The sequence below is a fragment of the Erpetoichthys calabaricus genome, chromosome 12 (genome assembly GCF_900747795.2).
Source record: "Erpetoichthys calabaricus chromosome 12, fErpCal1.3, whole genome shotgun sequence".
NCBI lineage: Eukaryota > Metazoa > Chordata > Cladistia > Polypteriformes > Polypteridae > Erpetoichthys > Erpetoichthys calabaricus.
In genome coordinates this window covers 2,478,455-2,493,560 of record NC_041405.2, presented here as the reverse complement: position 1 = coordinate 2,493,560, position 15,106 = coordinate 2,478,455, and the positions used below count along the sequence as shown (strand labels likewise).

The window sequence follows — 15,106 nt, the reverse complement described above, 5'->3', positions numbered from 1 at the left end:
TGATATACCTCAGTAAGGGCCTGCACATGGAGAAAGAGTATAAAGCTGTGGAACATCGCCCGGCACACCTTTGAAGCCGACAGACGGATGGGGGACAACGTCATCCGATCCTGAAAATCCTTCCAGCGCAGTGAAGAACATGGCAGACTGTATACATCGGGCTCCTACTTTGGTGATAGTCTTGTTATGGCTTCCTCACCTGTTATGCTGCATAAATCGTCATTAAAGAAAGCTAAGTTATTTTCTCTTATGTGATTTTTACCGCCGGGTATTGCCTTTTAATATTATCTTTATATATAATCTTCGTTTGGATCTTGATCTTTGTTTGTCCGCGAATTCCACGCATGCGTAGACCACCTTCCAGTTTAGTACGTTGTTGTTACTCACGGATGTCAACAATGTGCCGGAATAACGAAAGGGGTGGTGGACAGTGTTACGCTGGTTAGCTCCTGAGGCCTGGTTAGAGAATGAGATTGCTGAAGATTAAAGGTACGTGCCTACGTAACATATGAATGAAAGAAAGACAGTGGGTAAAATGAATGACAATGTAACAGCATGTTCCGGAAATTATTATTGTTACGTTGTAGCCGGCGAGTGCTGCGCGTCTCACAGTTGTACCGTGGCTTGCTCACATGTCAGTGAAGTGATCCCTATTTATGCTTTAAAGAGCCTGGATACCTGTGTGTCTCCCTTTTATAACCATTGCTCCGTGTATATTGCCTTACTCTTTGGATTGCCACAAAGCAACCTGCGAGATTGGAGAAAGGTTGAGAAGAGATCGTGAGAGGAAACGACAGCGTCGTGAAAACGAGACGGACTGTGAACGGAGAGAAGCAGAAATGCTCCTCCACCACCACATAATTACTATTCGGACAGTGATTCCGAGTAGGCCGTTCCTATCGAATCAATGTCCAAGGGTTTTCTTTTGTAATTTTGTTTCCCTTATAAAAAAATCATAATGCTGTGCGACGAATGGCCCAGTTCATGACTGGCAGCCGCGTTTAAACAGGGAGCCCTTCACAGACAACTTTAACACGCGCAACGTAGTTGGACACACATGGCTAGTATCTATATAGTTTTGGGTTATTTAAGACGCCGCAATTACAAAAAGAACTTATTCCAACTAGGGAGCTAGCGCCCCCTAAAGGAAAACAATGGCAAAAACATTGTGTTTTTAAACTGCAAAGGCAAAATCTTATAGAATGGCTGAAGAATAACAATCAGCCCACTCCTTCATCCTCACACTGGATTGACAGACAATTAAATGGTTTCGCCACTGTGCGCATTTTGATACAATTTCAAAAGAACCCGTTTTCCTCATAACACTTACCAAAATCTAATGCAGTAATAGAGAAAAAGGTGCAGCATTTTTAAACACCAAGGCAGGCGATGTGATCACAAGCACCCTGAGCCGTTGACTGTGGCACATTCTTTCATGCCTTCATTGGACTGGTACCCGATTTAAACTGCTTCACTGGTACCTGCTTTGAAGGTTTTTTTGTATGCAAATTCAGAGAGTGGATTTACCTTGTAACATTTACCAAAATACAAAGAGTTAGAAAAAGCACAGCATTTGTGAAGGGCGAGCTCACGTGATGCAATCCTGTGAATGGCTGAAGCACGAATGCCAAAATGGAGCTGTCTGGCTTGTTTACGCCTTCTCCACACAATCGTTTGCGGCTGATGAACTGTTTGCCATCCTCCAGAACAAAACGCGATGCATACTGGGAGTTGACGACGCAAATGGCGTATCGATATGTGCCGATTCAGAGGACAGATGCGTTCACATTACAGTTAAATAGCACAGGTCACTTGTACTTAGGATTTGCCCGTCTTGACGGTTCACATTCTTATCTGTGTGAAAAATCAGAAATTAGCATTGAGGCTTGTAATGCGAAAGTGGCCGAAGAGTGCTTTACTGGGGCATTCTTTGATTTTTTTTTCAGATTGGAATTTGAAAGAGTGGGATTTCCTCGTAGACTTTTTAAAAAATAAAATAGCGCGATAGAAAAAGAGCATTTCACCAGTATAAGACGCAATTCTGTGAATGTACTTCAGTCTGGCAGGCAATTAAATGACTGGCACGCACATTGAATTAAAATAAATAAATAAATGCAAATTCATAAAGAGTGGGCATTAAATTTGCATAATGACTTTGATTACAAATTTACAGCTATCGCAAAAGCTTATTTTGAGAGATAATGAATAGCGAATGGACATACTGTACCTGGAAGTGTCATTGACGTTCACTTCACATCCCCCCTGTTTTTAACCTCTGCTAAGCTGTGGTGACGTCCAGACAACTTACCGAACTCTGAACCCTGCCACGGAGTTTCTCCTGTGTGAATTCGTTGATGTGTTCTAAGCTGCAGTAGCCACCTGAAGAGTTTCCCACACTCGGTACACTGGTACGGCGTTTCTCCCGTGTGAATGCGCTGGTGCGCTTTAAGGTTGGACGTCCTGCTGAAAGTCTTGCCGCATTCGGTGCATTCGTAGGGTCTTTCTCCTGTGTGAATTCTTTGGTGATCCTTCAGGCTTGAGGCCATGGTGAACGTCTTCCCACATTCGGTACACTGATTGGATTTTTTTCCTGCGTGACTCTTCTGTTGCGTTTTGCTGAAAGTCTTTGAATTTTCTTCCGAGGTGTGCTGATCCTTTACAGTTTGCTCCTGTTCCTGCTCTTCATCGTTCGTTTTCTCTTCTGACTCAGTTCCTAATATCTCATCATTCAGTGGCTGATTTTCAGACTCACGCTCTTGCTGAGATAATGACTGACTGCACTCCAAAGTCCATCCCAAGTGGCTCTCCCTAACTTGGTGGTCATTTGTTAGATCTTCACCTGCAGACTGCTCATTTCTAATACCTGATGAAAGTTCCATTTCCATAACCTCCACTTTAATTCTGAGTTCCTCCTCATTCTTGAAACCGATTGGCTCCTGCTTCACACAATCCTCTGAAACCCCAGCTATATCCACTTGGGTGTCTTCATCCTTAACGTCTCCATGAGGTTGCTCGGTAAAGTCTTCAGTTTTCCAAACTTCTGGGCCTGCACTTCTGTCTTCGTTCTCACTGTAAAAGGCCAAAGCATCCAAGGCGGTGTGGACCATCACCTCGGTACCTTCAGGAGGGCCTGTGTGGGAAAATAAAAGTGCAAATCTTAAAAACACTGACTTAGTTAAAATGAGTTTAAAGACATTTGGATCATCTCCAGCAGGTCAGGTATTCATAATATAAGTCGGGACCTTATGCAAAACTTTCCAATACCCTTATAACAATTAACATTTTTGTTTGCTGTACACATAGAATGAGTTACATATGAGAGATTGGTCAGTTGGTCATTTTCCAACATGCTATATCCTAACACAGGGTCACGGGGGTCTGCTGGAGCCAATCCCAGCTGGCACAGGGTGCAAGGCAGGAACAATCCTTGGCAGGGTGCCAGCCCACCGCAAAAATCAGTTGGTTTACATGTTTAATGGAAATCCATTGAGTTCAGTCAGTTAGATCTGCATCATGAGTTTGAAGTACCACCAGACAGCATTAGGAGGTGCTTCATCCCTAAGGGTGCTCCTCTTTTTAGAACCGTGTCCAAGGTCTGCTTATTCACACTGAGCAAATGCTATCATTGTCATAAATGTTACAAATGTTCTTTTATATTAAGACTAGCCATGTCTGCCCAACTACGGTGCGCGTGTTAAAGTTGTCTGTGAAGGGCTCCCTGTTTAAACGCGGCTGTCAGTCTTGAACTGGGCCCTTTGTCGCACAGCATTATGATTTTTTTATAAGGCAAACAAAATTACAAAAGAAAACCCTTGGACATTGATTCAATAGGAACGGCCTACTTGGAATCACTGTCCGAATAGTAATTATGTGGTGGTGGAGGAGCATTTCTGCTTCTCTCTGTTCACAGTCCGTCTCGTTTTCATGAAGCTGTCGTTTCCTCTCACAATCTCTTCTCAACATTTCTCCAATCTCACAGGTTGCTTTGTGGCAATCCAAAGAGTAAGGAAGAACCAATGCTTCTTTCTTGAACTCCAAACACCGACTGATGGAAAATCACAGAAGTGTGTCCGACTTATATACTGTGACTGCCGACTCCAAGAAGTGGGTGAACAGTCGATTTGGATGACGTGCTGCCAACGACAGTCGATAGAAACACAAAAAAACCACAGTCTCGACAACGAAGCAGGTGTCAACACCAGATCTAAACACAAAGCACGGTGTCAAAACCAGATCTAAACACAAAGTGCCATCGACAGTGTTCGTAAACAAAAGTAACAACCAAGGCAGTGTCAGGGGAACATGAATTTGCGGACAAACAAAGATCAAGATCCAAATGAAGATTATATATAAAGATGTGACTCAGTGTTGCCATCTAGCAGTTAATGACAGCATGTAAACTTTTTGCGGACAAACAAAGATCAAGATCCAAATGAAGATTATATATAAAGATTATTTGAGAGCCGTCTATCATGAAGTAACATACTGTGTAACTTAAAAACACACAATAAGGTGAAAGCTCTGTGGACACCCCTCCATATGGCTGAGTTTAGGGGCTTCGGGTATTTCATTGTTAAGAGATGCATCAGACCAAGCGCATCAATCTCCATCGACAAACTGAAGAGCTCAGCGATTTTAAGCATGACACCCAAGTCAGTACATGAAATGCCTGCTCTGCTAGATGTGCCCTGGTCCACTGTAAGTGCTTTTATTGTAAAATTGAAGCATTGAGGAATGACAGAAGTGGTACACCTTATACACTCACAGATCAGGACCACTGGGTGTTTAAAGTGGCCTCTCCTCTCTGGCATCACTCACACCAGAGTCCCAAACTGCCTCTGGAAGCAACACCAATCCAAGAACTGTTTGTCGGAAGCTTCCAAAATGGGTTTCCATGGTCAAGCTTCTGATCCACTCTGTGCCATCCCAAGTATCAGCTGGAGTGGCGTAAAGCACACCGCCATTAAATTTTGGAGCAGAGGAAACGTGTTTTTTTTAGAGTGATGAATCATGCTTCATTACTGGCAGTGTGATGGACCAATCTGGGTTTGAACACTACCTTCTGGAATACATAGTGCCTGCCGTAAAGTTGGGTGGAGGGGGGATAGTGGCAGGGTTTGGTCTCGGCCCCTTGGTTCAACTGAAGGGGACTATTAATGCTGCAATATACAAAGTCATTTTAGACAATTGTGTCCTTCCAACATTGTGGCAACAACATGGAGAAGGACCTTTTCTGTTTCCACTGTGCACAAAGATATGTAGGAATTGAGTGGCCTGCACAGAGTGCTGATCTCAACCATGCTGAACACTTTTGGGATGATCTGAAATGCTGATGGTGAGCCAGGGCTTCTTGTCAAACATCAGTGCCTGTTCTCAAAGACACATGGAAACAAAAGAGTGGAGACTTGTTATAGTGACAGGGGTGAGGTCGGGCATCTTATATATATACACACACACAGTATATAGGTTTTAGTTTATTTGTATCATATTTTATTAATTTTTTGGATCTTCTGTAAAATTTTAATTTGCACTTGGGGACAAATAAAGATCTATCTATCTATCTATCTATCTATCTATCTAATAAACCACCATAAGATTAACAATGTTCGGCTTTGTGATGGACCGGCGCCCTGCCCATGTGTTGTTCCTGCCGCTTGTTAGGATAGGCTCCAGCTGCCCCGTGACACTGTTCTAGATGAGAGGTTTAAGAAAATTGATTTTTTTGAAGAGATAATTTGAAATAATTTAATTCATTAGTAATAGAAACTGTTGGAAAATTACCCCCATTTATTCTTGACACCCCTTTTAACAAACTTTGCTTCCAGCTTTCAAAGTCAGATCACACCGCTAATTCGGCTGCAACTTCACAATTAACGACGGAACTGTGCGGGAGCCGAGAACAGCGCGAACGACTAGCCACACATGCGGTGTCACCGTCGGGCATTACGGCGTCTGGCAGTCCAGCATGCGTGACATCAAAAAGGCGCTAAATACATACGTCTTCATAATCCCCCCAACCTCGCCTTATTTCGGGTGTAAACTCACCCCGGTCTCCGCACGTCTCGTTCATGTCAGCACGTGCTCCGTTATAAAGTGACTCCACGGTCCCTGAGGCACGATTTATTAAACTGTCGTCCCCGTCCTCTTCATTCGATTCCGGTGCTTCATGGCGAGACGGTCCTCAGCCCCGACGTCTCGCCTCGACTTAATAGTTACGGGTCGTCCAGAGAGTTTATAAGCGCAGTGCAGATTCTGACGACTTTACACCTCAAGGCTCCATCCTGTGCCTCACTGCGTGACCCTTAAGACGATCACTAATTCCACCTGCGCTCCAACTGGACAAGACACAGTATCTGCAAACTGTCCTAAGGTATTCTCTTTTTGAAAATTATTGTGCATAAAGGTGTCGTGTTGATATACAAAATCATAAAACTAGAAATCCTTCCACACTGTCTTAGTGCAGACAGAATTTCCCACTTGCAGTTTTCTTCGTAATTGTGCGTGCATTCGCGATAGATTGAAATTGGGAATTCGAGCAGCCGCGTCCAAGCGCAGCTCAAAATGCCCGGAAGAGACACTGCGCATGTGTACATTAAGGTGCCAATGAATGCGCATGTCACACACTGAACAAATTATGCAACGCACGCGTGGTGTCCTTCAGCCGCATTTCAGATTCGGGCAGAGGTGCGGTGCGACAGGCAAGAGCAGGGTGGCCAGAAGTCCATTTTTTTTTACCGGTACAGCCCCGTTTTGAGGTTTTGCGTCTCGATTAGTAACTGAAATTCAAGTAAATGTCCCGTTTATGCAGGCTGACCATTTGATGAAGGTGTATTGTGCCGCAAACACAACAGGGCTAATATCACGAAACTCTAAGGTGGAACTAATCCCTGCCGTTTGATCGCTTGATTAATAAATTGTGTGACTCTTACTTAATGTGATTTGATCACATTAGGTAAGAATCATGAAGCCGGCTTGTCTGAAATACACGGTGAATGTTGTTAAGGTTACGAAAGGCAGTCAGAATCTGCGGTCTTAATAAATAAATAAATAGTCCCAACAAGATGATATCAGGGTGAGTTTACACTAACACTGAGACACCAACAGATCTAGAAAGTTGAGGCTGGGATTCATTTAACAAGTTTATTTCGTCAAAGTGGAGCAGATTGAGTATATTTTACCAAAGAAAACTAACAAGCTGCCGCTTTATGATAACCTAATGAGAAATTCGTCTCGACAGAATGTAAAAGAGGAAAAATGCAGGCAGGTACTATAGGACTCTAGCCGTCACACCCAGAATTTGTTTTAAAATTTTAATATAATGCGTACTATTGTTTCCATTTAACATAATGATTTTTGTTGATACATATAAAGTCGTGTATTATCGTTTATTGTCTTTTAATATTCATCTTTAACAGTCTTGGAGTTTAGCAACTAAGTATGTCACTCCATGTTGTGCTGTGTGCATTGCATGTGACACATAAAATTGAATTTGATGTGAAGCCATTCATAGAAGCACCGGTGCTGTCAGGCAGCTCGTTACCGTCTGTCCTATGGCGGTCAACTCGTCGGACGGTCGTGTGGCTTTGTTATCCTTTCTAATTACTAGTCGTGTAATCTGACATCCTCAAGACGACAAGTTCAGCAACGGCATCCGACAAGTCTGACAAGCCGTCCGGCTGATGGCACTTTCAAGTGTGAGCTTCTTAAGACCGAAATGCCGGGTACGTTGAGTGCATTGCTTACCACGTTTCTCATCAAGTATTACCACACAAGTTCACGTTTAAACTCAAAGCTGTAATTTTCAAATCTACATGCCGATGAACAAAAACAGGTCTGTTAATACACTGGGGGGCTTTCATTCCAGGGGGTGTTTTTTGTTATCACAGTTTTGCTTGATCAAGGTTGAAGTTGGCAGCTTATTTAAATTTTCCGTTCAAACTGCTTCCATTTTGCATGTGCAGACAGTAGATGGCAGTGTATGCCTAGTCTGGAAATTTTACATTTGAATGTTTCTTCTCAGTTGCTATCGCCTTATCATGTTTTCCGTTTTTGGTTTTCTCATAGTGATAACAGTGGAGTACGAACATAAATGTGTCCTGAATTAGAAGAAATTTATTCCGGTATTTTTAAATGGTGTCCCTCTAAATGTGGCACGTGTGAAGGGGGATCAAACGGCAGAGCCATTTGAATGTTTTGCTGTGGACTTTTATTTTCTGTTTTAGAATTATGATGTATCGGAATGAAAATGCAGGTGTCCTGGTATACAGTACACGCTGAGGTACACGAAATATTACAATGTTTCACACCTAAGGACGCTTTTCCTATTGTAGCATAGAGATGTGCACACATCATTCGATGACGCCTACGGCCTGTTTACAAGTCAATGGCTTACAATGCGACTTTGAGTTTACTTTGAAAAAGGAAAACAAAAATTCGCTCCAGTAATCTGGAACCATCAACAACATAACCGAGAAGAGCAATGCAATGAGGGCGCAATGCTCAAGAGTTTAGTGCAACAACTGCTAATGCTTTTATTATTCCAAATGAAGTGTTCAAACAGCGCAGTGTAATCCAGAATAAAAACAGTATCTCTTCTGGAGGTTAAAAAGTCATCAATAAATAGATTCATATAAACGAAGTTAAAACATACAGGATCAGGTTTTTATTTTTTAACCAAAGTTTGCCTCGGTGCCCCATTTCTAAACTAAGTGCTCCACAGCTCACCATTAAGGTCTCCTCACCTCGAAGAGACGTCCTCTGGCAGATGCAGTTGACCATCTCATGGGTTTGCATCCCAACCACCTTATTCATGCCCAGGACTGACTGGTGAACCTCGTTTCTTTCCTGCTTTGTTCACAAGGAGCCCACAACCCCTGCTCTGCCTCCCCTGTGCCACCACCACATGGCCTTATGGTAGAAGGCCAATCAAAGCAGTATGTCGCTTCTACTCTCTGATCGCTAAGCAATTGCAACCCTAACCCTGAAATGTCAGCCATGTAGTGACTCCTTTTCTGACATTTAAACTCCTTGGCATTAGCTATGAGTGTGACTTGGGCTTGGCATTCCATGTAAATACAGTTAAGCCTGAGTTAGACCTGGGATGACATGTAAATTATCCACTTTACAGTGTTAAGTCCAAAAAACTCTAGGGATAGTATTCTACTGCCATCTAGTGGATGAAATATCACCATGCCACAAAAAAATCAAAAATATTTCTAAGCGTTCCACCATTTTATGGTAACTCTGTGGAAAATTATGAATATTTATGAGTCAACCAAAAACATAAAGGTAAACTAAAACCTGTAAAGCCAGTTTTAGAGCAAAGTGAACCTGAGCCATTCCTTGAATTGAGCAATAGTAATGATGATGGGGGCAGTAAAACTACCACCTGCTGGGTAGATTCCGACCTGCCAAGTTTCAGTGATGTTCATGTTTGGTTTTGTCTTATTCCTACTGCTGACAATCCTGCTCCTCCTCGTTGGCCATTTACAGATAACAATGGTCTAAAGATGTCTGTTGATCATGATTTTCTGGACAAGTTAAGATTTGTCATTGATTGTCTGGTGGAGACAGTAGTAGTTGAAATGGACCGCTAAGCTGAGCTGTGTCGCAAAAGTCACTAGCCGCCTGTTTGATACTGCAGGGCATTGTCAGTCAACCAGTCCAGAGATGGTACAGGTCCACAAACTGATTGCTGCAGACACCCATATTTGGTGAAATTTTTAGTGAGTGTCCTTTTTTAACTAATTCTGAAATACCTGCACTTCACTAATGACGATGACAATGATGAAGCCAATCACCAAGCTCCAAAACTATGCATCAGGTGATCAATAAAAAAATAAAAGTATGCAGAAAGTGTATTTTCCCAATTGTGACATTTTGTGGTCACCAGAGGGCATAGCAACCCCCCTAACACCTGACACAAAGTCTCAGACACGACTTCTCTAATGCACAGAGTGTTTAATTGTGTGAAACTCTTACACAATGAAGTGTTTTCCACACCACAACAGTAATTTTCACTCTCTGCAATTCCATCGTCTCTCATCTGCTTCTCCAGGCAAGCTTTGTTTTCCTCCTCCTGACTCTGACTCCCTGTGCGGAGCAGGCAGCTCCTTTTATGTAAGTCCAGGGAGTAGTACCAGTGTCCTGAAACTGTGGCTCAGGAGCACTTCTAGGTGAGGATAGAGCCCAGCAAAGTAGGGGTTGTGAGTCACCTCAGTCCTCCCTGGTGGCACCCATGGAACCCAGCAGGACTGCGGCAGTGAACTACAACTCCCAATGTGCCCTGTGGGAATCTGTAGTGGTACCGTAACCCATTGGGGCTGCCACCTTGCATGATGGGGAAGACAATACCCTGAATAATTTTTCTTCCTCTGTTCTTCTATGCCACTGGCATCCTGGCTGGGTATGGATCCCAATTCAGCTCTGGCCAGGATGCCAGTCCCCACGTGGCATATCTCACAATATTTATGAAAGTCTCATGAGCCAGAAGGGAAGGTTGTCATGGATACAGTACATCACATTCAAATTAGCACAATTTGGTATCAAGTTCAACATGCGGTGTGAGGCAAGCTCTGGGTATGTCTGGAACTCAATACGGTACACCAAAACAGGGAAATGGTGGGATGACAAGTACAGTCAATATGGAAATGCTGCATCATCTGTGCTGTCACCGCTGGACCCTTCACTTGACAAAGGTTATCGTATAACGATGGACAGTTTTGTTAACTGAACTGCCTGAGATTTTATTTCAGAAGAAAATTGATGCATATGGGGCTATACAAATAAACCAAAAAGATATGCCTGGTAACTCTAGTCGTGTGAATGCATCAAGCTTCAGTGTATACATCAGTGGACATTAGACCTACCTTTACTACTCTGAATACATTGACATTTTGTTATTTACATGCCTGTGTTACTGCACAGGCTAGAAAATGATGTTGGGCTTACAGGCACCGTGCTCGCTTGGTTTAGTTCTTATTTATCAAATTAATTCCAATATGCACAGAAATGTGCTGACAGTACTCCATCATTATACACAGAAGTTCAATATGGTGTCCCGCAGGGCTCAGTACTGGGACCTTTACTGTTTTCACTTTACATGCTTCCACTGGGATCTCTCATTAGGAAACATCTTGTTAATGTTCACTCGTACGCAGATGACACCCAGTTATACCTTTCAATTAAATCAAATGAAGTTTCTCTGATGTTGTCTTTAATTAATTGTGTTAGTGAATTAAAGGAGTGGATGAATGAGAACTACTTGTCTTTAAACACAGATAAAACACAGATGCTAATGGTTGGAGAGAATGATGCTGATCACAACAATATTTTGTCATCATTTAACTCAGTTGGAATCCCCATTAATTTCACTGAATCAGCTCGCAATCTCGGAGTTATCTTTGATTTTAGCAGGTCATTTAAAGCTCATATTACAAAGTTGTCCAAATCAGGTTTCTTCCATCTTAAAAATGTTAGGAAATTAAGGCGCTTTCTAAATAAACAGGATTCTGAGAAATTAATTCATGCATTTATCTCTAGTAGGATTGACTACTGCAATGCGGTGTTCACTGGATGTTCAAACTGTTCTCTATACAGCCTCCAGTTAATCCAAAATGCGGCTGCGAGAATTATTACAAGAACAAGAAAATACGAACACATAACTCCAGTTCTTAAATCCTTACACTTGCTCCTGGTTAAGTTTAGGGCAGATTTCAAAATCCTCCTTTTAACATGTAAAGCATTAAATGGCCGAGGTCCGGCTTACTTGTTGGACCTTATCATGACTTACAAACCTGAGCGCACATTAAGATCTCAAGATGCCGGTCTGCTTATGATTCCAAGGATTAATAAAATAACAATGGGAGGTTTATTATTATTATCTATCTATCTATTAATGGTCTGCCTGCTACTATAAGAGATGACCCTTCAGACTCAGCTTTTAAATCCCGGCTGAAGGCTCACTACTTCAGTTTAGCACACCCTGACTAGAGCTGCTGATTAACTGTACAGACTGCATCTCTGTTGTCAGTCATTAGCACTAAAACAGAAGTAACATGATAGTTAGAATTTGTTACTAGCCCTCACCGATTCTGTTTCTCTTCTCGGTACTCAAATGTGGCACTTGGTGCCCACGGCCCACCTGTCAAGTTGTTTTGCTTGCCTAAGGTAAAGTCATCCCTGATGGAGGATCGTGGGAAGGAGGGGTCCTTTCATCGGATTGGCTGGCCCAGCACTGTTTCAGCCATGGAATGGCCAAATGGGGGAGGCAGCTTGATGGATGAGGTCTCCAGGACTCTAAATATATCCAAATCATATTATGTGATATCATCTACTGTTAAATTCTGCTCCGTACCTCTAAAATTTTTATTTTTATACCGTATTGAGGATTTGTTCTGTGTATTGTATTGACCCCCTTCTTTTGACACCCACTGCACACCCAACCTACCTGGAAAGGGGTCTCTCTTTGAACTCCCTTTCCCAAGGTTTCTTCCATTTTTCCCTACTAGGTTTTTTGGGAGTTTTTCCTCATCTTCTTAGAGAGTCAAGGCTGGGGGGGCTGTCAAGAGGCAGGGCCTGTTAAAGCCCATTGCAGCACTTCTTGTGTGATTTTGGGCTATACAAAAATAAACTGTATTGTATGTTCCTGTGTCACATACTAACACTTGTTGTTGCAAAAACTTCATTGCTTTTGGCTCTTTTCCAGAGGTAAATATATCATTAAGGAGGCCACAACACAAAAGAGACAAGTAACCTAAAAAGTTTATTGGTCACAATACGTTAACCACATGGATTTCTAGAAAAGATTTTTACAGAATTTACAGCCCCACTTTGACACCTACAGATGCGTAGTATGGAGTGGTGCTAATTTGTAGGACATCTAGTTTGGTCTGCAAGTTCTTCTGTATTACTCCTAAGACCATATTTTGGTGCACATTCATTTCATTTCTTGGTAATTTGCTATAATTTTATCTTGCCAGACTTAATCTAGAGTAATCATTTCAGACTGATACTTAATTTTATAAAGGTAACTGATTTTCATTCAGAAGTTTGATTTCCTGGCATACGTTTTTCATTTTGCTAGGACTTGCATGTCATGATTAACAATGCTTCATTTTACATCTTCTATTCAGTTGTCCTAATGTCACTTAAATTTCTATAGTCTGTAATCATTTAATAGTTACAATAATAAAAGCCAGCACATGCTATTCATTTTTGACACTGTTGTCTGAAAGGTCAGAGAGGAGAGGAAAACAAAAACTCCAGATGGCAAGGATGCTGGCTCATAAAAACCTGTAAGGGTTCCAAGGCCGAAAGCCTGCCAACCCACACCTGGGCATTCTACAATATATAAATGTCATGAAGTTGTTGGTGATATTGAGCAACTCACTTTAGGTAGTTACAAGGGTTATTATTGCACATACTGTGCTCTGCTTTTGAAATGTGAATATCTGGGTGATATCCAAGGGTCTGAACCCTTACATTTTCTCAACCAATCAGGTTTTATTCCAATTTCTCCATATAAAGTTTGTTTTATGGATTTCAATACAGAAGTGAACCTCACTCTTTCCGAGTTCTCTGCTGACGACAAAACATTCTGGTTGAAATTCTCATGTCTTTCACCAGACCTTTGATTTCTCCCTACTTGAATACTCTGAACTTTAAGGCCTAAAATCATCAGTGAAAGACTTTCCACATTCATCACAGTAAGATTTTACACCAGTATGAACTCTCTGGTGATATCCAAGCAATGAAATTCACATGAATGTCCTTCCACAATTATTCCAGTGGTGTGATTTTTCACAGATGAGAGTTATCTGAATCAATTCACCTGATTGTCTTCCCGTGTTTGTAATATTTGTAATGAACACTCATGTGATATGTAAAGACTGTGTCCAGTTTGAAACTATTTCCACAATGAATACATTACAGTTTTTATGTGAATTTCCCAGTCGTGTTTATGATATGGTTTGAAACTACTTCCATCTGAGCTACACTGGTATTTCCTCAGTGTACATTTCTTGGGAATGTGCAAAGTCTATACTTGGTACCAAACTTTCCACACCTATTACATTGGTAAGGCTCATCTTAAGGATACACTTTCAAGTGACTTTTACATTCTGTAACCAGTCAATCATTTCCCATATTAATTATATGTATGTTTTTCAAGGGTTGAATCCTATTAGAAACTCTTTCCACATTCAATACAGTGCTACTCTTACCCTATGAATGAATTCTCTGGTGATGTCTAAAAATAGCGTGGGAAACTCTTTCCTCATTTGTTATTTAAATCCAGAATCGATTTTCATATGCCATCAATTGTTTTGCTCACTCATCTCAGGTGCTGTTCTGTTTCCCTAAGTGAAATGCCTGATGTCGTCTAAGTTGTGAATCCCGTGAGAAACTCCTTCCACATTCAGAACATTGGTAAGGTTTTTCTCCAGTGTGTGTGCTTTGGTGACGTCTAAGATCTGAAATGAATCGGAAACTCTTTTCACATTCATTGCACTTGTGGGGCTTTTCCCCGTTGTGAATTTTCATGTGATTTTTATATGCATTATGATGTCTGAAACTTTTTCCACATTCACTACATTGGTAAGGATTTTCCTGTGTGTGGATTTTCTGGTGACGTGTAAGGTCTGCATTCAGTAGAAACACCGTTCCACATTCATTACACTGGAAAGGTTTCTCTACAGGATGCATTTTCATATGACATTTAAGTTCTAAAGCCAGTCTGAAGCTTTTTCCACATTCAACACACATGTAAGGTCTTTCTTCTGAGTGAAGTGCCTGGTGTCGTTTAAGAACCGAAGCCTGTGTGAAACTCTTTCCACAATGATTACATTGGTGGGGCTTCTCTCCTGTGTGAACTGTCTGGTGGCGTCGAACGTCTGAATTGTAGCGGAAACTCCTTCCACATTTAGTACATTGGTGTGGCTTTTTTCCGGTGTTAATTTTCATGTGATATTTAAAGACTATCGGATATCCAAAGCTCTTTCCCCATGCACTACCTTCATGAGGTTTTTTCACGGTGTGCATTTCTAGGAAACGTGTAAAGTCTGAACTCGGCACAACACTGTTTCCCAATTTGCTACTTTGGGAAGGA

At 41.7% G+C, this 15,106-nt stretch overlaps 2 protein-coding genes across 2 annotated transcripts in view; both read right to left on the bottom strand.

Moving 5' to 3' along the window:
* The window catches only part of LOC114661677 (uncharacterized), an 80,362-nt gene extending 73,802 nt beyond the window's left edge, over positions 1 to 6,560 (bottom strand). The window contains 2 exon segments of the mRNA XM_051935170.1: positions 2,309 to 3,130; positions 6,046 to 6,560. Of these exon segments, the coding sequence (XP_051791130.1) occupies positions 2,309 to 3,130; positions 6,046 to 6,070 (847 nt within the window). The 5' untranslated portion in view covers positions 6,071 to 6,560.
* A 5,641-nt stretch (positions 6,561 to 12,201) lies between these two features.
* LOC114661678 (zinc finger protein 658B-like) overlaps positions 12,202 to 15,106 on the bottom strand; it is a 278,339-nt gene continuing 275,434 nt past the window's right edge. Inside the window, exon 3 of the transcript XR_007936503.1 lies at positions 12,202 to 12,355. The gene's annotated coding sequence lies outside the window, so the exon portion shown is untranslated. The remainder of the gene's footprint in view (positions 12,356 to 15,106) is intronic.